Source organism: Miniopterus schreibersii (assembly GCF_964146895.1).
Source record: "Miniopterus schreibersii genome assembly, chromosome: 2".
Lineage (NCBI taxonomy): Eukaryota > Metazoa > Chordata > Mammalia > Chiroptera > Miniopteridae > Miniopterus > Miniopterus schreibersii.
The window spans coordinates 56,741,952-56,765,073 of record NC_138102.1 but is presented as its reverse complement, the minus strand read 5'-3'; the positions used below and the strand labels follow the sequence as shown (position 1 = coordinate 56,765,073).

The 23,122-nt window shown below is 36.1% G+C and overlaps 1 protein-coding gene across 1 annotated transcript in view; it reads right to left on the bottom strand.

Annotated features, from left to right (window-relative positions):
- Positions 1–17,849, bottom strand: part of KLHL1 (kelch like family member 1) — a 331,681-nt gene extending 313,832 nt beyond the window's left edge. The window contains exon 1 of the mRNA XM_081129220.1: positions 17,251–17,849. Coding sequence (XP_080985346.1) covers positions 17,251–17,744 — 494 coding nt within the window. The 5' untranslated portion in view covers positions 17,745–17,849. The remainder of the gene's footprint in view (positions 1–17,250) is intronic.
- Between the last annotated feature and the right edge of the window lie 5,273 nt (positions 17,850–23,122).

The window sequence follows — 23,122 nt, the reverse complement described above, 5'->3', positions numbered from 1 at the left end:
GGGAAATGTGCCCCTGCAACAGGAGTCCCAAGAGGATGCAGAGTGCTAGAGTGTGAGTGCCTGCAAGTGTGTGTGTGTGTGTGAGAGAGAGAGAGAGAGAGAGAGAGACAGAGAAAGAGAGACAGAGAGAGATAGAGCCCACCTCCTTTGTTTGGAAGTTTATATATTTAGATTTCATCTGCTTGCTGTGGCCACGCCCATCCTGGCCAATAACCTGATTGACTGGCAAGCATTTCCCACCTCACTCAGACCTTACTGGGCATGTCTCTATCTGGTCTTTCCTTTCACTCCTTTTCTGTTCAGTAATAAGCAGGTTATTACAACAGCATCAGTCCCATAAGATTATAGTGGAGCCCAAAAACTCCTTCATAAGGTCTTAGCATGGTCAATGTACAGAGTGGGACAAAAGTAGGTTTACAGTTGTGATTACGCAAAACACAGAGTTTATTCATGTATTATTATTTATTATTGTATTATTTTCCATATGAACAACTGTAAACCTACTTTTGCCCCACCCTGCATTAGTGTTTTGTGCCGTCTCAGTTTGTTGATAGTAATGCTATTGCCTTTAAAAGGCTGAGGGCACTCACCTGGGCTTTTCAGTGAGCTTCCTACAAACATCTCCCTTTTCTAAACCAGTGCTACAACTGAGCTGACCCTTGTGGTTCTTACTGCAACTGCAAGACACTCTTTAGCAATAACCATTAGGAAATTTTGAAGGAAATTAATTATAGGCCTTGGAGTATACAATGCATGCCAGGGGAAGAGAGTTAGCCAGCATAGACCTGGGGTTCTGTTTTTATTGGGGTTGAGGATGTGGGCCTAGGGTTCTGCAGGCTACCTCTCTATTGCTGAATTTAAAACATAAGAGTGAAAATTTAAAGGTGGGAAGAGAAAAAAACAAGTAGCCCAACTGGTCAATTACTAAAACCAACTAAAATCTAAAACAAGGAAGCCTCAGTGCAGGGAGGAGGCCTGGCAATGTGAACCAGCCTTCATCGAAGATGGATGCCTCTCTGAAACAGAAGCCTGGTTAAACTGGATGCCTGGGTGATCCAAGCTTAAGTCAGGCACATGCACTACAAAAAGAAAAACCAACTGTCAGTGCTTACACTACCATCACTCACCTGTTTGTGGTGATGCTGGTGCAAAGAAACACACTGCACTCTCAGTGGCATAAAAGTTTAGCACATACAGTTACAGGATGTAATTATTGATATAACAAGCTTTTAGACAATAATTATGCTGTGCATTTTCTATTTGCTCTATCTTTGTTCCCATTTCCTCTTTGATTAGATAAATTCAATAATTTTTGGCTTCTTAATTTATAAACATAATAGCAATAAAGCTCAATGTACACATAATGCACGTAGAAAACAATCTTATAATCGTTAGGTGACAAATGTAAAAATGTGGAATTTGACTTACCACATTATTCGCTCTGATCTTACAAATGCATTTACACATATGAACATGCATGTGTAGTTTTTTTGGTTTTAATTTTACTCTATTGTGCCCTAGCTGGTTTGGCTCAGTGGTTAAAGTATCAGCCAGCAGACTGAGGGGTCCCAGGTTTGATCAGAGCCAAGGGAATGTACCTTGGTTGCAGGCTCAATCCCTGGCCCTGCGTTGGGGCTCCTGCAGGACGGAACCAATGGATGTGTCTCTCTCACATCAATGTTTCTCTCTCTTTCCCTTCCACTAGCTCTGAAAAGCAATGAAAAAATATCCCCTGGTGAGGATTAAAAAATAAAAAAAGAAAAAAGAAAAAGAAATAAAATACCCCTCTCACTGATAGGTTATTCAGTCCTCACAATCCTGACACCTGGAAGTAGTGTATAGAAATGTCTAGCACTGCATTTGTGCACCTCTACTATGGGCCTTGCATCTTTGTTCAGGAAACAAAGTCCTTTCACTTTTGAAGACTCAGGTGAGTTGCTCATACTAGTATATCTCTTAGTGCTGTTTTAATGACCTCTAATCATTGAAGACATTAAAACCCCTCCAATACAACAGTCTTCCTAGAAATATTCAATCTTTTATAAATGACTCATCATACAAGGTAGCCCCTGCTCTGGGTTCCTTTAATTACACCTTCCGCCCAAGTTATTAACTAACTCATCCTTATGGCCATATATTTGAGACTGTCACTATTCAGGTCTATTCCTTATGTGAAATCTTAAGACCCAAGGTACTCTCTCCTACAATTTCCTAAATTTTAACTTCTGTATTCCTTTACCCCTGTATAACTACTTCACATGGACTTTAAAAATGAAAATAATTATCCACTCATTATTATTTTAATTTTTAAAGTCCATGTGAGGTGCTTATAGAGGGGTAAAGGAATACAGAAGTTAAAATTTAGGAAATTGTAGGAGAGAATATGTTGGGCACAACACAAGGACATGGACAATGGTGTAGAGAGGGACTAGGTAGGGGGGTGAGCAGGGGTGGAATGGGTCACTGGGGAGAAAAAGGGACATCTGTAATATTTTGAACAAAAAAAATTAAAATAATTATATCAGGTACTTACTGAACTCAGATTGTTCAGAACAAAAAATATTTTCTTTCCTCCAGTCTCCTACATCATCCACAAAATCAACAACAAAAATGCATTAAATTGTCCATCAAAAATTTTAGGAATCTTCTTACCTCTCTACCTCCTTTACAATTAAACCTTTAATTAATTGGCAATTGGGGCATTTTACTTTCCAAAAAATTTTTTTTCTCCTGTCTCTTTTCTTAGTAATAGTTCTTTACTAGGACTGTTGTTTTAGCTTTTTAACTTGGCTTTCTGTTTTCAGTTTCACCCCTCTTTTCTTTAGCCCATTTTACATACACTAAGAGGAAAAAAAATTTCTAATACTTTATTCTCATCAGCTAGATTCATTGTTTTGCAGTCACTATAAGTACAATTGAAAGTCTTTTTTAAAAAAATATATCTTTATTGATTTTAGAGAGAGGAAGGGAGAGGGAGAGAGAGAAAGATAGAAACATCAACAATGAGAGTCCTGATCAGCTGCCTCTTGCACGCTCCCTACTGGGGATAGCGCCCACAACCCAGGCACCTGCCCTGACCGGGACTCGAACCACAATCTCCTGGCTCATAGGTCAATGCTCAACTACTGAGCCACACTGGCTGGGCAAAAATCTAAAGTCTTTAATATGATCTAGAAGGCCCGTTGTTGTCTGACTATGGTCTATATCCCCATTCAAATCACCTGAAATTTTATCCTGTCATAATCATGCTAATTTACTTGCTTTTTTTTTTTTTTTTTTATGAGAAACTGAACATACTGATGTTGGTCTTTATTAAGATCCCTTTGAAGCTTTCTTTTTCTGAACCTTTAAAAATCCCTTTTAATATGTTCATACTTTGTATTGTGTAAGTTTTTTATAATTACTTATTTGTTAAATTTTATTACTAATTTTCTGTTCTGTGGGGGGGAAATGAGTTTTCCATACCTCATTTTATCTCAGGAAGCTGGCATATTGTGTGGGGAAAAAAATAACTGATTTAAAATAGTCTTCATTGAGTGAAGGAATAGTTTTTACATGGGGTCATCTGGCTCAGAGTAAACCTTAAGTGTTCAAAATAGAGCTCAATTCATATCTTAAGTAGCCAAAGTGCAGCCTAATTCATGCTGCTATTCTAGGAAGCAAGCTGATTCAACCACAGGGAAGAATCCACTGTCCTCTTTTGCAGTGGCAAGGCCTGAATACTTTAGAAATAATGTATTTCTTGCCCTTTCTCATCATATTCCAATGAGAAAATGAGATAAGGAGTAATTTAAGCAACAATGGGGACATTTTCCTATACAGGTAGAGTTTACCCTAAAACTTAGGTTTTCTAATGCTGAATCCAGTTTTCTCCCCATTGTTGCATGCAACTGTAGGTGCTGATATATTAAAATTAGGCAAACAATATTAACTTAGAGAAATACATACTATAAAAATTATCAACATTTGTATAGCATACATATTTTCAGTTTCTGGAATTATAAAGATTTTTCTGGAATTCACTCATGAATAAGAGTTTCAGTGTTTACTATACTTAGATGAAAATCTGGCATGAGACAAATAAAATAATGTGAGAGAATATGGGAGTAAGAACAGATGCAAGTGAGTCTTCAACTTTAGTTAAGATTTCAAATAGATGTGTCAGTTTGGGGAAATAAAAAGTAATACATTCAGAAAAAATTTTAAGGTGTGTCCTTTGAGAAACTTTATAATAATACAAATTAAATTTATAATTAAAAAGTATTCTACTGATAAGGAATCTATTTAAAATTCACAAGCTGTTGTTTAGGGAGAATAATTATATGTAAATATTTTATATTTTTAGGACATCAAGATAGAGTAGAAAATGAGCTCTTTTTCCTTGGGGAAAATATATTTAGTGGTGTTTCCAAGTTGTCCTGTAAAATACAAAGTGAAGTCAGAGAAGAAGACAGCATAGTTTATTCCTTTCTGTGTCATTAAGGTAAAGCTCATGAATGATGTTGCTTCTCCTATAGAATCGGCAATGGAAATGGTTCCCACTATCTCCTAAGACCCTTGTGCTCACATGATAAGACTTTTGAGCTTTCTTTGCAGAAATTCTTACTGTAAAACTATTCAGTCTTCCATTTTTGTTGTTTTTTTCCCCCTAACCTGCCAAGAGAAAGGCAACAAAGACTCCATGTGAATATTTCACTATGAAGTTCTGAAAGGCAAGTGTCATATATCAAGCTAAAGAGATGTTTGACTCTAATATGTGATTCATGTTAGAATCAAATTTCTATTCAAAGTATAAATAATCAAAATGGACAAGTTTAATGGACAAGTTTATATGACTTATGATAGATAAATGTTAAGGAGAACTATACCATACAGTGAGGTTTTTTTTTTTTGCTTATCAGAACATTTTTTTCATTCAATCATAATGTTTGAAGACCAGTTGTTTATTCTTTCTTTATAGCATAAATATCTCATTATATGGCTATTATAAAAATTACTTATCCATTACCCACTCATCAAGTCATATATTGTGATGCTGAAAACACACTATCATGATTAATGTAGCTTCAAAATAAGTCAGAAGATCAGTCAGTGTTATTCCTCAAATTTTTCATTTTCTCAAAATTGTTTTGTTTCATCTAAGTCCTTTAAATTTCTCAAGAAATTTTTAGAATAATTCAGTCAATTTTTAAAAAAAATTCTCACCCAAGAATATGTTTTTTTAGAAAGAGAGGAAGGGAAAGAGAGAAAGATTGATGTGAGAAAGAAATGTTGATTGGTTGCCTCCTATACATGCCCTGACTGAATCAATCCGGTAACAGTAATGTGTCCTAACTAGGAATCAAACTCGCAACCCTTTGGTGTATAGGATGATGCTCCAAGGAGCCAAGTAACCTGGCCAGGGTATTCCTGTCATCTTTGTTTTTATTTATTTATTTAATTTAAAAAATATATCTTTATTGACTTCAGCGAGAGGAAGGGAGAGGGAGAGAGACTGGTGAAACATCAATGATGAGAGAGTCATTGATCAGGCCCACAACCCTGGCATGTGCACTGACCGGGAATCGAACTCCGATCTCCTGGATCCTAGGTCGATGTTCAACAGCTGAGCCACGCCAGCTGTTGGCTGCTACTTGTGTTGGGCTTGGAGGTGCTGAGCAGAAGCCAAGCTATGAACCAAGGCAGGTTGCCACTAGTTCTGGGCTTAGGGCATTGCATTAAGAGATGTGAGGCACAATGAGGCAAGCAGCTGCTTGTTCAGGAAATTTTAGAAAAGTTTGAAGCATGAGGCAAGAGAGGCCAGCTGTATGGAAAAACCACTGGAAATGGCTTGGATGAGCCTGAAAGTAAGGAGGGGTCAAGTCTCAAGGAATCATCAGGATGGGGGAGAAAAAAGTGCGAGCCACGTTGATGGAGATTCAGATATGATGACCTCCTTGCCAGGTCTGTGGCAGGGAGGGTTCAGCAAAGAAACAATGGCCTCTGCCAGCACTTCTGTCTGGGAGAAAGCTGTCTCTCCAGCACTCACCCTGATTGTAGACAAGTTAGTCCCTCCCTAAATGTCCCAGGTTCCTTTCAAGCTGCAGCCTCAGGGTTGGAGCTTAGAGGGAGTCCAAGTAAGTCCATGTGCTGGCCTTTTAAGAGGAACTGCCTGGGGTCAGCAGACTCTGTGTCACTCAGCCACAATTCCCTCTGGTTTTTACAGCCAGAAGTTTTGGGGATTTCTTTTCCTGGTACTGTAACCCTGGGCTGAGGGGCCTAGTGTGGGGCTGTGACCCTTCACTACTCAGAGAAACCACCACAGCCAAGATATTCCTCCTGGTTTTAAACCACCACACATGGATGTGGGAACAGCAGGTTCCACAATTCTGCCAAGTGTTTTATCCCTCGTATTATTCTCAAAGTGCTTTTTCTTTAATTCCTTAGTTGTAGAACTTTGTTCAGCTAGATTTCAGGTGGTTCTGAATGATGGTTGTTCTGTCTTTTAGCTGTAATTTTGATGTGGCTATGGGAAGGAGGCAAGTATCACATTTACCTATGCTGCCATCTTGACCTAAACTCCAATCTTGTCAATTTTTAATATAAAAACAAAAAAGATTTTTCTTGGAGGATGTGTATAATCTACAGGTCAATTGTAGAAGAATTAACATCTTAATAACTGCAAGTCTTTTGATCCATGAACATAGTACATCTTTCCATTATTTATGTCTTTGCTTTCTGTCCGCATGATTTTGTTTTCAGTGTATAGGTCTTTCACATATTTTGTCATGGTTATTAGTAAGCATTATATACTTTATTGATATTACTATGAAATGTATTACTTTTAGGATTCCGATTTCAAGTTGTTCCTTGATGATATATGAAAATATAAGTGGTTTTGTATGTTAATTCTATATCCTGCCAAAAAACTCATCTTTTTTATAGGTTCCACAAATTTTGTTCTAATAAACAATTATGACTAAAAATAAAGACCATGTTATTTCTTGATTTATACATAGATGATCAATTACTGAGTAAATTAAAACAGTTTTATTTCTTCCTTTCTAATATTGATGCCTTTTGTTTGTTTGTTTTATTGAACAGATTAATATCTCCAGTCAAATGTTGAATAAAAGTGGCAAGATTAAGCATCCTCATTTTGTTCCAGATTTTAAAGGAAATACATTTAGCCTTTCCACAATATGTTAGCTGTAGGTTTTTCAGACAGTCTCTTTATCAGGTTGATATTTTTTGCTCTGAGATGTACTTCCTCTGGTATTATTACATCCATTTCAACTTTTTTTTTGTTAGTCTTAGGATTTTATATCTTTTTCATCCTTTGCCTTTTAACAAATATTTGTGTTTATGTTTAAAGTATATTTTTGGTAACCAGAATATAATTGGGTCTGACTTTTTATAGAATCTGATAATCTTTTTAATTATTAATGTATAGTACAGTTAGTTTTAATGTAATTATTGATATAGTAAGCTTTCAGACTGTAATTGAGCTGTGCATTTTCTATTTGTTCTATCTTTGTCCCATTTTCTCTTTTATTAGATGAATTCAGTAATTTTTATAACAGCATTTTATATTTTTGTTGTATTAATAGCTATTATTGTTTTGTTAATATAGTGGTTACTTTGGGATTTATCATATAGTTTTGAGACTAACTTCAAATGATAAACCACTTCACATTTCTTATAAGAAACTTGCAATACTATACCTACATTTCTCCCTTCCCAATCTTAATGCTGCTGCTGTCATACATTTATGTTACGTATATGATAAAAACCATCATTGAGCTTTCAAATCTCCCAGGTGTAAATATTAAGAAATAATCTTGTTTTCTTAACCCATATAGTTACCATTTTGGGTGGTTTGTATTTTTTTGTGTCAACTGATGTCATTTTCCTTGTTTCATTTTGGGTGATTTCATTGCTGTGTTTTAAATTTCATCATGTTTTTCTTCAATTTCTGCTCTGTAATTAATATTATCCAGAAAATTTTTCATCTCAAACATTATAATCTGATTTTCATTTAGAAATTTGATGTTGATCTTTCCATATGTATCATAACCCTAGTTAATTATTTGAACATATGGAATATGGTTTTTACTACTTTAATGACCTTGTCTGCTACTTTTTTGGGCCAGTTTTATTTTATTGATTTTGCTTCTTATTATGGTTTATATTTTTTCCACTTCTACCTTGTTTGGTACTGAATATATATGAATATGTGAATTATTCTTCAACTTTGTTATAGGGCACAGTTAAATTACTTGGAAACAGTTTAATACTTTTGGGTTTTACTGTTGAGATTTATTAAGTGGTACCACAGCAGTATTTATTCTAAAGCTAGTTATTTTCTATTACTAACACAATACCTTTCCACATACTTTTCTAATCCCATGAATTATGAGGTTTTTCCATTCTGATTGTTAGAAACAAGTACTATTCTCTCTGATTTTGAGATAGTTCTTTCCAAACACTTGGGTAACTCCTTAAACACATGTACCTGTCAGTATTCTACTGAATACTGATCTGCTGAATACTCAAGAGACCCCTCCACAGATTTCTGGCATTTTCTCCATATTTATTTTTTTTTTTAATATTTTATTTTGGAATAATTATATAGTCACCAGCAGTTGCAAAAATAGTAGCAAGTCTCATGTACCCCTCACCCTGTTTCCTCCAATTCTGATATCTTACATAGTTTTAGTAAAATATCAGCCCATGATCCTAAAACCAATTACATGCTGATGATTCTCCAGTTAATTAATTAATTAATTAATGTGTTTGTTGTTTTCTAATTACAGCCCACATTCAACACTATTCTGTATTAGTTTCAGATGTACAACATAGTGGTCAGAAACCATATATACACTGAGCTCCTTCTCATCAATACAGGATGATTCTCGTGTTCCTCCTGGTTTTCCCTTCCCTGTAACAGTGCCTGGAATCTTGCTCACATGGTTAGCTGGGTAATCACAGTATGCATTTCATTTTTTAAAAAATATATTTTAGGAATCGCTCTCCTTCAGTGTCTTGAAAATCTTCTTTCATATACTGTCTCTTTCTTTCTCCCTTTCTTTCTTTCTTTCTTTCTTTCTTTCTTTCTTTCTTTCTTTCTTTCTTTCTTTCTTTCTTTCTTTCTTTCTTCTTTCTTCCTTCTTTCTTCCTTCTTTCTTTCCTCTTTCTTCTTTCTTTCTTTCTTTCTTTCTTTCTTTCTTTCTTTCTTTCTTTCTTTCTTCTTTCTTTCTTCTTTCTTCTTTCTTTCTTTCTTTTTCTTTCCCTTTCTTTCTTTCTTTCTTTCTTTCTTTCTTTCTTTCTTTCTTTCTTTCTTTCTTTTCTTTCTTTCTTCTTTTCTTTCTACTTTCTTTTCCTTTTCTTTTTCCTCTTGTTTCTTTCTCTTCTCTTTCTTTCATTCCTCCCTCTCTCTCTCTCTCTCTCTCTCTCTCTCTCTCTCTCTCTCATTCTTTCATTCTATAGTGTGTCTATATAACTTTTTTCCTTTGTTTCTTCCTTCTTTTATTCTTTGTTGTTGCTTCAGGTGAAAGGTAAGTCCAGTCCTTGTTATTCTATATAGGCTAGAAATAGAAGTACCAGTTCTTCTTTTATACTGACTTGAATAAAATGATTAAAATATTATTTGCCCAGGATGTTTTCATCTCAACTGATTTTTAAAATTTTCTCATTTCTAGGCAGATAATGTGGGAATATTCATATTACTAAACACAGCTTACTGATCTAACCAAAGCCACTACAAAAGAGCCATACAATATTTTTTATATAAAAATGTCATGACTTTTGAGGGGAAAAAAATGCACAAGTAAATCTTTAAAAATCATCAGTGGATTACCAAGTACCAAACATCCCAGCATTAATTGTGTAAACTTCTCTATTGTAATTATATGCTAGTATATCAAGTTAAGGTAACTGAAAAAGTAGGTATCATATTTAAATTTTATTGCAAATGATAAAAAACAACTCCAGGTTTATTTTCAAAATAGTAGTGTTCAAAATTTAGCCTCAGAGTAAGAAGTTGGGATATTTTATATTCATAAATTCAAAAATACAAGTTTTAAAAAGTTTTACCATTTTCTCTGAAGTTCTGATATTTGTGAATACTGATCTAAAGGGACCTCTTGGATATTTGAGTAAAATTGAAATTTACTAGGGAAACAGACAAAACAAAAACAATCAAACAAAACCCAGATATCTTATTGCCACTCGCCTCCTGAAAAACTAGAATAGTTTTAATTCTTCCCTTCCCTTGTAATATAAACCCTTCCAATTTTCTGATCCCATAATTTAAGTTGTTCTGTCATATTTTAGTGAAGATGAAAATGCTGATTTGTATGAGCAAATGCCTAGCAATATCACTAAGAAAAAAATGTGCTAAGTATAAAAAAATCGAACTGAAAGATTTCCTTTGAAAATCAGTTATTAAAATTGAACTAAGGCCACCTAAGGAATAAAAAAGGCTGAATTTAGAATTAACACTGATTCATTCCACTCTTTACTATCATTGAAGACTCTAAGATCAGTTTTTAAAAAGCATAATTTCTGCAATATGATCTTATTTTAAAATGATCTGCCTCATAGGCTTACCATTCAAAACAGATTTTTCTTGGGATTCTAAAATCATAGTGCACATTCTCTCTGGTCAAGGTAACCATTGTTAAGCTTTTATAAACACTTAGATCAAACTGTTTTTAAATCCTGGTCAGAGAAGTCAGCAATGGTAGCAAGCATCAAACCTATATAGTACAATAAGCTTTTTTCTGGCCTCTACTTGACTTATAAGATCTTTAAAACCATATTTAATCTCAGATTATTTGTGTCTACATCAGATATTTTCTTTAACATTTTCAATAATACAATTTTAAATTCAGAAAGGCAAATTAATTGTTATCTGACCTAAAGTAATATGCAAATTCAAGAATATTTGTTATTACAATTATCACAAATATACCTAAAATTATTTTGGATGGTAAAAACAGAAAATCAATAGAATCTCATTACTTTGAGATTCCACTTAAAAGGATGCATATTTTCAATTCCAGAAGTTTGATTTAACTCTAAAATATACTGCAAATCTCAGTTCTCTGTAAATTCTATAAGAACTATTAGTCAAGAACAATAAAATTAGACTTAACATGTAATTGTTAAAAGCACATCTTTCCCAGATACACAAATTATCTTTGAGTTTTTTTTGGGGGGGGACAATAGAAACAAATAACTGATCAATATTATGTTCTATTAACCAAAAGTTGATTTTGATTGGAAAAGGAGAATTTATATATCACTTTAAAATTTCTTAAAATAGTATACTTTAAAGAGGTTAATAATATAGTTTACAAAATATTCATTAGAAATTTATTAATGAAAACTAGAATATGATCTTTCAGTTAGCATGGTTCTTTTTTGTTTGCTATAATTGAGAGTTGTATTTAGCCCTGGCCATGGGGCTCAGTTGGTTGGGTGTCAGTAACCTGAGAATTGAAAGTATGCTGGTTTGATTCCCAGTCAGGGCACATGCCTACGTTTCTGGCTTGATCCCCAGTAGAGTCAGCAGATCAATGTTTAACTCACACATTGATGCTTTTCTCTCTGTCCCTCTCCCTTCCTCCTTCTCTAAAAATCAATAAAATTCTTTAAATAAAGAGTTGCATTCTATCATCTTACATTTGTATTCACATCTTTCAGATACCTCTGGAGTTTTCTGATCAATATCAAACCTAGTGGTCTCATTTCTTTTTCCTTTATGATCTTCTCAGTTTGCCTGAAGCAAACATGTTCAGAGGGGAGGACACCTGAAAATTGTAGGTTTCTTTGCAGAATACCACATGCTGCTTATGAATCCATTCTGAAATAGGTGGAAAAAACAAACAAACAAAAAACACCTTTCCCCTAACAAGGTATCATCTTTGCTAGTTCTGCTTTAAATAACAGTAGGTTTTTAATGCCCAAATCTAGGATAAATTACAAAGAAGACATAAAATTGAGTAAAATCACTCTATGCTGCTTTTTTTTTTCCCACTACAAATTTGGGGCTGCTGGGGAATTATGAACATTAGTTCATTTTAGTGTTCCATGGAAGCATACTTTGAGAACTACTTTCCTGAATAAATAGTTCCTTACCATTTTAAAAATTATTTTCTTTTGAAGCAATGCTGACACTTTTTCATTTTAAATACTTGGTTCCAGTCCCATCAATTTCCATGAGGTCTTAATGGTATATGCTGTCTTTTTGTGACATTTCTCTATATCAATTTTTCTGAGCTTCAGAAAGCAGGTTTTCTATCATAAAGCTCTCTTTTGGGCTCCAAAATTAAATTATTTTCCTTGTCTAAGTTATTTCCTCATACTTCCATTTAATAATAAAGTAAAATGCTCCAAATGTATCATACTTCAGGAAAAATTGAATGTTTTCTAACTTGGGCTAAGAAGTCTTGTTTGAAACTTCTAATGCATTGTGCATTAGAATCATTTTAAGAGTTTATCTAAACTTTCAAACACAAGCAAAACTTTCACCAAGGGATTAAAAAGAACTGCTTTATAATAACTTTAGTTAGAATTTCTTTTCTTATGGTCTGCTTATTTGTTTAAGCAGAGGAAAAGAAGAATTGGCAAAGTGACCTGAATTAGAGTGTCTGGAGTCAGCAAAGACTAACAGTCCAGCAGAGGTAGTAAAAGGCAAAGGGAGTTAAATATATAGTGACAGAAGGAGATTTGACTGCGGGTGTTAAAAAACAATATGATATACAAATAATATATTATAGAATTGTACACTTGAAACCTGTATAATTTTATTAACCAGTGTCATCCCAATAAATTTTACAAAAAATTAAAAATAAATAAAAATATAAAGTTGAATCCCTCAAAAAAGTATAACTACATTACTTAAAAGTCTGTGACTCTAGGCAAATTAATTGCTTATTTACATCTCACTTTTTTCATTTATGTAATCATTGTGCCAAAGGGATATATAATTGGACCAGAATCATAAAGCTAATCTGAATATTAAATTGCACAACATAAACAGATATTCAACATGCTACCTGCTAAATAACAAGGTCTTAATCAATGTCACTCATTCTGATTATGATATATATTTATTCACTCAACAGTGTTTATCAAATAACTACATATTCTGAGATATGGATAAAATGATTAGCAAAACAAACACACTGTCCACTGGGCAATGTAGTTAGTGACAAACAACAAAAGTAACACAGTTATCGATATATGATTATAAGCTACAATAAAGAATTAAAAAGTAGAGATCTGTTACTCAAACATAAAACAAGAGATAACATATACTAAAAAAAAAAATGTAAGTGAAAATTTTGCCTAACGGATCAATGAATGCTTCTCTGAGAAAGGTACAGAGATTTATTCAAGACATTTCAATGGTGAATGGGAATAAACTCAAGAAAGGGTGGGTTAAGGGAAGGAGAGTCACTATACAAGGAATAGTAACAAGTTTGAGGCCAGGGAAAAATGATATAAAACAACATGGAATCTGGAAGGCAAAGGGTGATGGGGACGTTGGTGATTGAAGGACTTTGATATTAGACAAGGGACAAATCATTCAGGACCAAGATGCCCAAAGTATGGATTGAGGTCAGAGGATGGTAGAAATGTTTTAAGGGTTTGGGGGAGGAGAGCCAGGGATGAGGCAAAGTAGTTCAGATTTTTATTTTATAATTTTCTTTGACTCTAGTAAAGAGAATGGATTACAGGTGGCAAAATTAGTGAAGGGAGATGATGCAGATGGCAGTTGCAGATGTTGAGCTGAAAGAGGACAGTATATTAGAAATGGTGTAGTCAATGGAGACGGAGAGAAGTGGGATAGATATGGGGGGGCATTTTCAAGTAAAAGTGACAGGACTAGTTGAAATATTGAAAATGATGGGGAAAAAGATTAGGGCAAATACGATCGTGATTTCTGGTTTGCACAAACCAATGGGTGCAGAGCTATCCTCTGGGACAGAGAGGAAGGACACTGAGCAAAAGAGAAGGGGAGATGATGAGCTCAATTTTCTATATGTTGTATTTACCTTGCCTGTGATATTCACCACAGAGGTCAAGCAGGGAGGTGGATGTGTGAGCCCGCAAGTCAGGGGGGGTCCTAGGTTTTGAGTTGCAAATATAGAAATAGAGTTCATGGATGGTAACTAAAACCGTGGAATCAGATGACTTCACTCTGAGAATTTAGAAAACTAAAAAAGCAAGCAGTTAAACAAGGCATCTCTTTTTCTACTCACAACTCTACACACTGCAAGACTATAAATATTTCTCTTTGGTTTCTTAGTTTACTACCTATAGAATTTTGGACAGAGCTATTCACATCAGAACATATACTGATATGAATAGCTGGGAAATTATACACTTTCCAACAACTAAGTGTGGGCAGTAGAGAAAAATGATTAATAGCATAAGTTAGGAGCCTGTGACTGTAACATTAGAATTCTTAATGGCATGATGGTTGAGGTATTAGAATACTGAGGTCTGCTTATTTATGTCTAGGAGGGTGGAATAAGATAAAGGCTGGGTTTGGGTGGCAAATTAGTTCACCACTGTCTTCTTGCTACCTTTATGTTTCAACTCCATGATGATTTGACCTTTCTAGAATTCTGATCATATGGGCAGCTTTCCTCTGAGCATCCTTCAGATGCTGTTTGAGTGATAAATTAAATGAACTGAGCTGCTGATACTTGTCTAAAACAATGTTTTTAAGCAGTGTGAGACCAGATGAATAAAGAGAAGATTGGAATATGAAAAAAGAGAACAGAAAAATGGCCAACTCTTGCTTTATGAACATAAATTTTAGCATAGAAGTCAGAATTAATAAAACTAATTGCTAAATATGAAATCACTGACATCACAGTATAATGATATAATGATCCAAGTAATCAAAATTATCATGCAGGGTTCATATAGTTTATGTACTCATTGATCATTATAAACATTATGCAGATTTCCTGCATAAGTTTTGATAGAAATAAATCAACATTACAAATTATTCTACTTATTATTTTCTATTCAGTATCTAACTTTGAAAATGTCTCTCTGTGAAATGAACCTTATTTTTACCACATGTTAATATAATATATATTGATAATGACTAATTACTTAGTTTGGTAGTGTAAATTCAACCAATCATGAGAACAAAACCAATATTCTATGAAGGTTTAGGGACATATAATATCCCTGAGAATACTATCAGTGTTAACCGACTTGTCCAGTGAAGATTTTAAGTTAGTCTAAAAGATTTAAGTATTAATAGGAATTTCAAAATAAAATTAGACTTGATTTTTAATATTTTACATACTCAAAAATCTCATAGGAGACCATCATTCCAATAGTAATATGATTTAAGGTGGTATTAGGCTTTTTTTCAGAATACCTTTTACTGAAAGCTCTTTGTGAGTGAAAACACTGATGTATATTAAAAAATGAGAGACTAGAAGATAATTCTGATGAATGTTTTCTATTAGTTATTGGTTTTACTTTTTATTATAATTTTTATGACAATATTCCATTGTTATTTTAATATTCCATTAAAATTCTCCAACTTACAAGAAAGTCTTCAGGAATTACTCATACCAAATATGACTCACATAATACTATATTTGTTATAAAGCAAATTACTTTATTAAATGATCAAACAATATTCCCAGAATGTCAAGCTGTTTTGAAGACTTTACAAATCTAAAGAATTCATCCACTTTTTTATTGAACTGAGTCACAATAATATCCATTTCAATAAAGTAATAATTAGTAAATGTTTAACCTATCTTTTAAATATATAAGGTGAACTGCTAAATGTTTATGAATGCCCCTCTAAAAACAAGTTTTATACTTACTCAACTATTTAAAATATAACAATGATAAGTCTAAAACTACATAAATCAAATAACTTCATGATATTATTGGTACCCCAAATTATAACTTTTTTGGTAAAATATCTTACTTAATTGAGTGATAGGTAAACTTATATTTGGTCTCCTATATAAGGGTAGAAACTTTGACACACTTGAAAAATGCAAATTAAACTACTTCCTCTTTAATTATCTTACATTATATTAAATGTCAATGCCTTCAAATATTATGTGACCGTGGTCAAGGCTGTTAAGATTCAGATTTAAATCTACATAATCACATCATTGAAGCAATTCAATTGTATCTCTAACCCATAAAGTATACTTATACATATTATTTCGTTTTATGTATTTTTTGTGTGACTTAACTTCACAAGAAGCTGATTCAATCAACGAAGTTTAAAAAGTTGCTTCTATTTCTAATTTGTTATTTAGAGGTAGTTAAGTTTTATTAACATATTCATTGCCATTTCCTGTTTGCCCTGTATTTATCTTCAATAATGTGTTCTGATATAGTCTGGGAAAAGTGGATGTGTTTTCATATCCTCCTTACACAACAAACCTAGTAACCATCTAGTGCAGAGTAATGAGTCTTTCTCCAACAATGTGAAACTCAGGAGCTTCATGTCTCTGAAGGTTTTCTGTAAGTCTTAAAAGTAGGAGAACTCTACTCAAAGAGGTATAGTATTAGACACAAACAAGAAATAATGTTGACCTGATTAGTAAGGATGCACAGTCCCATACTGAGCCAACAAATCCGGAAAGCTGAACGCCAAAGGGCTCAGCGACAGTTTACTTCTAAGACTCTGAACAGCCAAAGTAAAGTGGGATAAAGTGAAAAGCTGGGATAGAGAATAGCACTAATTCACGGAGAGAAAAAAGAGAGAAGGTAATGCTGCTGTCCAGGAGCCTCCTTTGGTCCGCCCCATCCTTCCTGGAATACAGATTGGAGCACAGGGCCCCCAGGTAACTTGCTACCTCAGATTTTAGGCCAGTGCATGAGAGATGCATCCGAGGGGTCCTTCAAGCAAGTTTCAGCTCATAACTTAATGACACGTAAGGACAGAATACTATATTCTCGGAAATAGGAGAACCACTCCACCTAGAGATTGACCAAAATCAACGTAGGTTCCGTGTGTGATTACGACTCTGAGAACTTGCAAAGGAAAACAATTATGTGTGAGCCCATAGAAAATAATGAATAAACTTGTAACAAGATTACAACTTGGGTAATAAAATCCCTGCTGGCGTCTCTCAACCAAAAGTGTCAACCTGAAACCTTTCAGACTTACTAATAACCAAAGTACAAGGGGGGTGGGGGGGGGTGGCGAGAGGAGTAAAACCTGGGAGCTGCTCGGACGCCCCGCGGGACTTACTGTACCTGTGTCCACACCCTTCACCTGTTGCCTGGCTCGAGCTGGGCGGCTCCACGCTGAGCTCCTGCAGGACCAGCCCCTTCTCGTGCGGCCCGGGGAAGTCCATGCCGGGCACCCCCTCCTCCTCTAGGGACTCCACGTAGAAGAGGGTCCTGGCCGGCGGCTGGGTGCCCTGCCCGGGCGCGCCGGGCTGCAGCCTCGTGGCCGCCGGCAGCAGGGTGCCATTCGGTGGGTGGAAGGAAGAAGAGGAAGACGAGGGGGAGGAAGACGAAGAGGAGGAAGAAGAGGACTTCTTCCAGAAGGTGCTCACGCCGCCCTTCTCTTGGCTCTTGAGCAGGCGGCTCTGGCTGGGCCCCCAGTGCTCGAAGCCGCCGCCGTCCTGCTGCGCGCAGCCGCCCCCCGCCGGGCCGCCGGGGGACTGGGACGGGTGGCTGAAGAGTTTCCAGCGGAGTCGCAGGATGTGTTTCACATCGAAGTCTTTTCGCCCGGAGCCCGACATGCTCGGTGCGAGGAAGGCAAAGGCAGCCCGGGCGGCGCAGGAGTAGACGGGGCCGGCCGGCGGGGGAGCCGCGGAGCCGGTGGGAGGCGGCTGGCGGCGCTCCCCGCGCCCGGAGCAGGCGCCGCCAGGCGGGGTGAGCGCGCTGCCCGGCGGCCGCGGAGCGCGGGCGGCACGGCTCGGCCGCTCGGCGGGGTCGGGTCCGCGGGAACCGCGCGTGGGGAGCCCGCCGGCCGCGGCAGAGGCAGGCGAGGGGAGGCGAGGGCTGGGGATCCTCGGTCCCCGCGCAGGGCACCGGTGGGACTGCCCGGCGCCGGAGATGCGCGACAGAGGGAGATCCGCGCGCTCGGAGGCTCGGGGGCGGCGGTGGCCGGAGACACGTCCCTGGGATGCGCCCGTGGCACAGCCTCGGTTGGGAAGGTGTCAGCTCTCCTGTCCTTGCGGCTGAGTTCAGTGCCTGGAGAGCGCAGAGAGAGGGAGAGAGAGAGAGAGAGAGAGAGAGAGAGAGAGAGAGAGAGAGAGAGAGAGAGAAAGAGAGAGAGAGAGGGAGGGAGGGAGAGAGAGAGGCCCCAAGTCGCGAAGAAGCGCTCCCCCAACCCAACCTCCTGCGTGCACCTGCGCCCCTGTCCCTGGCCTCTCCGAGGATGCTCTGAGAGCTTGCCTGGTATTTCTGAGAAAGTCAAATGCCTTCTGCAAGGTGGAGAAGGGGTGGTTTTATATGGTCAATTTGTAAAAGAGGGGGGAAAAAAGATATTCCGGGAAATATAGGGAGGCAGGAGGAAAAGCTGTCAAGGTCCTCACAGTACAATTTTCTCTCTGCCTCGGCGCCTCCGCCTCCCCGTAAGTGACGCAGATGTGCACCGGGGCCTGCACGGAGAGGTGGAGGGAGGGAGGCAGGGAGGGAGGGAGGCTTCAGTCTTCTTTATGCAAGTGAAGCTGCTGCTCTTATTGTCCCTGTGCGTGGGCCCCTGTCACCTTTTCTCACTCTCCTTCCTCACTACGCTACTGTGTAGCGGTAAAAGTAAAGCGAACAGGCCTTATGCTTCAGCATCAGTAGACACCAAGCACGAATCTTGGCCGCGCAAACTTAATAGGCTGCCATCCGTTTGCAGGTTGAAGGTTAACGGCTTGAATTATTTAATAAACCGCATCCTTTCACCTTTAGCCTTAGTCTCTCTGTGGGGAGACACAGAAGAAACAGGGACGCCGGCGTCCAGGGATGGCAGTGCCACCGTCCTGACACTTACACGGTGATTTTTCATTAATGACTACGGGGCGGTGCTTCACCCGGGGGCCAGAGGCACAGTGGGAATTTGAAGACTGGCATCCGAGCACAGGAGACCAAGGCTGCAAGACTGGTGCATTCGGTGTGTAGCTTTAGAATGAGAACTCTTCTCAGTGTGAACCGAGAGTGGAGTAAAATGCTAACAGAGAATTTCAAGGCATAATCTTCTAGTACATAAATCATGATATAAAATGCATGGAATAATTTAGGCTATAGATGAATACAATAGTCTGTCCTTCTCTGCGAGAAATGCTTTCCAAGGCCCCCAGCGGATGCTGACACGTGGATGCCCGATCCCAGGGATAGTACAGAATCCTATGTACACCGTGGTGTCCGCCCTCCCCATACATACCTTCCATTTAAAGGAAGCGCTTTATGATTCCTCACTGACATGTCCAAATGACCAGCATCACAACTCTTGCACTTTAGGGCCACTATTAAGTAAAATAAGGGTTACTTGAAACAAGCACTGCCATTCCTGGATAGTCAATCTGTTAACCAAGAGGGCTTCTGAGTGGCCAATTGACAGCACAGAGCACTGGTAAGCTGGGCAAAAGGAGAGTTGGCATCCTAGGCTGGACTGAGTGGGACAGTGCAAGATTTCATCACACTACTCAGAAGGACTCACAATTTAAAATTTATGTATTGTTTATTTCTGAAATTTTCTATTTAATATTTTTGGCCTGGGGTTGAATGTAGGTAACTGAAACTGCAGAAAGAGAAACTGGATAAGGAGAGATGACTGTACATATATCCAAAGACTACTATCCTACAAAAATCTTATGTTTCAAGAAGGGAAGATGTGTCTGCCCTCATATCTATATTAAGAATTATGATGATTATGATCTCTTTCTAGCTTTGACTGGTTGGAGAGTTTTCATCTTTTTCTTTGATGAGCCATTAAAATAGAGCCCAGTCCCCTTTGCTGAAGGTAAAAAGAGGTGAGAGAATTACTGGTTCCCTAACTGAGCCAAGAGTATGGTGGTTGTCCATTCATGAAATTCCCAGTTTCAGCAGCCCCAACAGGGCACAGGAATCAAACGTTAAAACAAATAAAGTGCAGTTATTTTATTGTTCCAGTTCCCTGATGTTAACCAGTAAACTTAAATAGAAACCAAAGCTAAATTTGAAGTCCTTCTTAGACAAAGTTTGACATTTTAATAAAACAAGAAATCAAGCACAAAAAATCCCTACTTTCATGGGAAGAAAAGTCACTGTTGTGCATTTTAAATATTGATTTATGCCACAGCAGCTGAGCTGCAATCCCTGTGCCTTGATTTTTCTTTCAGAATTCAGTGTTAAAAAGCAAAAATAAGCAAAAAGCCCTTTAAAGCAAACAATAGTGACAGGCCATTTTTATCCAGGAACCAAATCAAGTGTTTCCTTTAAGAAAGGAAACCGTGTATGAAATTACACAACAAAAACAGGACAGAGAAAACATCCCATCAGAGGGTATGTAGAAATTTTAAGTGCATATAATTAAATGATTTCTATAGTGATTGGTGCTTTGTGAATTTTCTAACTTGATATATTTTTTAGTTTAATTTAAATAATATAAAGTAAATAATACAAATATGCCACATCTAAATTTTCACCATTAATAACAACCATTCAAAAATGGTAATGTAAAATTTGTTGTGGTTGTTATCCTGAAATTCCATTTTGTATTCCCCTTTTACTCTGCAGTACTTTGTTTAAAGATCAATAATTTATATGACCCAACAGAAATGTAGTATTGAGTTTTAGGAAAGGAATATGAATTAAAAGTATTAAGGCATATTTAACAGATAAAGACTAATGTCTATTTGTTAACCTTATAGTAATACTTAATATGCTTAATACACTGTTTCAGCTTATTATGTAACTTATCTTCTTTTCTATATTCATCAGTCTGCATACGATACTCTTGCTGTGGATGATATTTAAATACAATTTACCTAAATTATCAAATAAAATATATAGGATTTAGAAAATAAAGTATGTCTAAAAGTGTGCTAAAGGGAAATGATTAAAAAAGATAAAATTATATATTTTTAACTTTATTGTTACTATATTATTATTGGAAAAGAATGAGGGAAAGAAGAAAGAAAAATATAAAGTAATAAGGGAAGAGAAAGAAAGAGAAATGGAAGGAAAGAAGGAAAATAAGTAATTTACTAAGATATGACTTAGCTTTATATATTAGAAAAAATCCTTGAAAATACATACTTTTTCGAAATATTGTGCTCATTCATTTATTTATTCACTAGCAAAATAAAATGAAAAATGGATTGAGCACTTACCACATACTGGGTTTAATGCTAAGAAGTAGCAAACATGGAAGAATTAAGTTCTTAGTTTACAATTGACTTGAGTGTCATTAAATTAATATTAGAGATAACCAAGCTTATAGAGAAGAGGACATTGACATAATAAAAATCACTTTTTAAGAATCCTAATAATCACATTACACTTTGTTTTAAAGACAAAATAAATTCAATTATTCTAATCCCAATGTTTAATTAAATTGAACTGCCATTTCAGTCAATGAGGGTCTTTTACATGATATGAGTGTTCATATTATTACCATAGTTCCTTGTCACATCTTAGCTAAAAGATTAATTAGGATACTAAAAATCTGGAGGATATTCAAACATTCAAACACACATATAAAACTCTTCATATAATTATTAATTTAACATAAATGCTCAATATATTACACTGAAAGTACCTACAACTGAAACATTTAAGCAGTAAACAATAGATTTAGATCCAAACATTTTCTTGGCTGAAATATTTCTTTTTTAGTAATCATTTTCTAAATATATTTAATTTGATGTGTGTCCCCCTACAATGACTACTAAGTTGCTTCTATGTAATAATATAGAAGCATTTGAATGGCAAATCATAATCCAATTTGAAAGTTCATGCCTTATGATAGATCCTATATATTTCTCATTTGTGTTTATCTTTGTTTTATTTTAATGAAAGATATCTAGAAAATATCATTTAAAATGAGTGGATGTCATTGAAAATAAGTGCACAATATAGTGGATGTGGAAATTAAATGAAGATAGTTTTGTAATGGTATTTTCTTTCCAAAAATAAATGAAACGTAATACCACATAGCACTAATATTAAGTAATCTCATGTAGCAAAGTTTCCCATTTCTTCTTAAAACATATAAACATAACCTATTCAAAGCCTATTAATCTTCGTTACAGTATGTGTAGTTAATTAACTAGCAATTAAGAGACTGCTTATTAAACATTTCTAGGTGTTAATTGATCCATAATGTTATTGTAAAATTGTGCATTTTAAAAAAATAACTTGTTTTGCATAAAGTCTCATTTTCCAAGAACCTATCCACAAAGTTAAGTGAGGACTTACTATACTCTGTTTTAGAAAGAGTACTGTGATTTTTATTTAAGGGATTTTACTCTGAGAAACCAAATTTGTTCTGAACATTTTTACTATATGTAAGTATGCTTCTAATTTCTAATTTGAGTATTGATGCAAGGTATTTAATATATTTTTATGACTCTTACCACTAGTCAAGATGCTTTTGGTCCCCACTCCAAAAGAAACATTACTGCCAGCTTTGTGGGAGGTTAACCAAGGGTCCCCTTGCACTGGAACCTATCTCCTGAGACTATAGTGGGCTCAGACTCTTTATGTTATTATAGTTGTTAGCCATCATAAAAGATGAAAATTCTTACTCTTTTATAGAGCAGGGAAAATATGACATGTTTTAAATAGAGGCATACTGTAAGGTCTAGAAAATATTATGACAGATAAATCTAAAGATATCACACTACATAGAGTTCCTGAGACTGTAGTCTACTTAAGTTTCAGTGTGTACTTCTAGAACAAAATTATAGTTGAAGATGACAGTGGGAAAACAAAAGATAAATTTGTATATCATATTAGATTTTTAAAATCTATTCATACAAGCTCTACAGGCCCATTTATAATGGAAAAAAATGAACTAACAAGCAAAATAGAGACAGACTCCCAGATAGAGACCAGGCTGACAGCTTTGTTGGGGGTGGTTAGGGGACTGGGGAGGAGTGGAGGGATTGAGCAATAAAAATTAAAAAAAGAGAAAAACTCATGG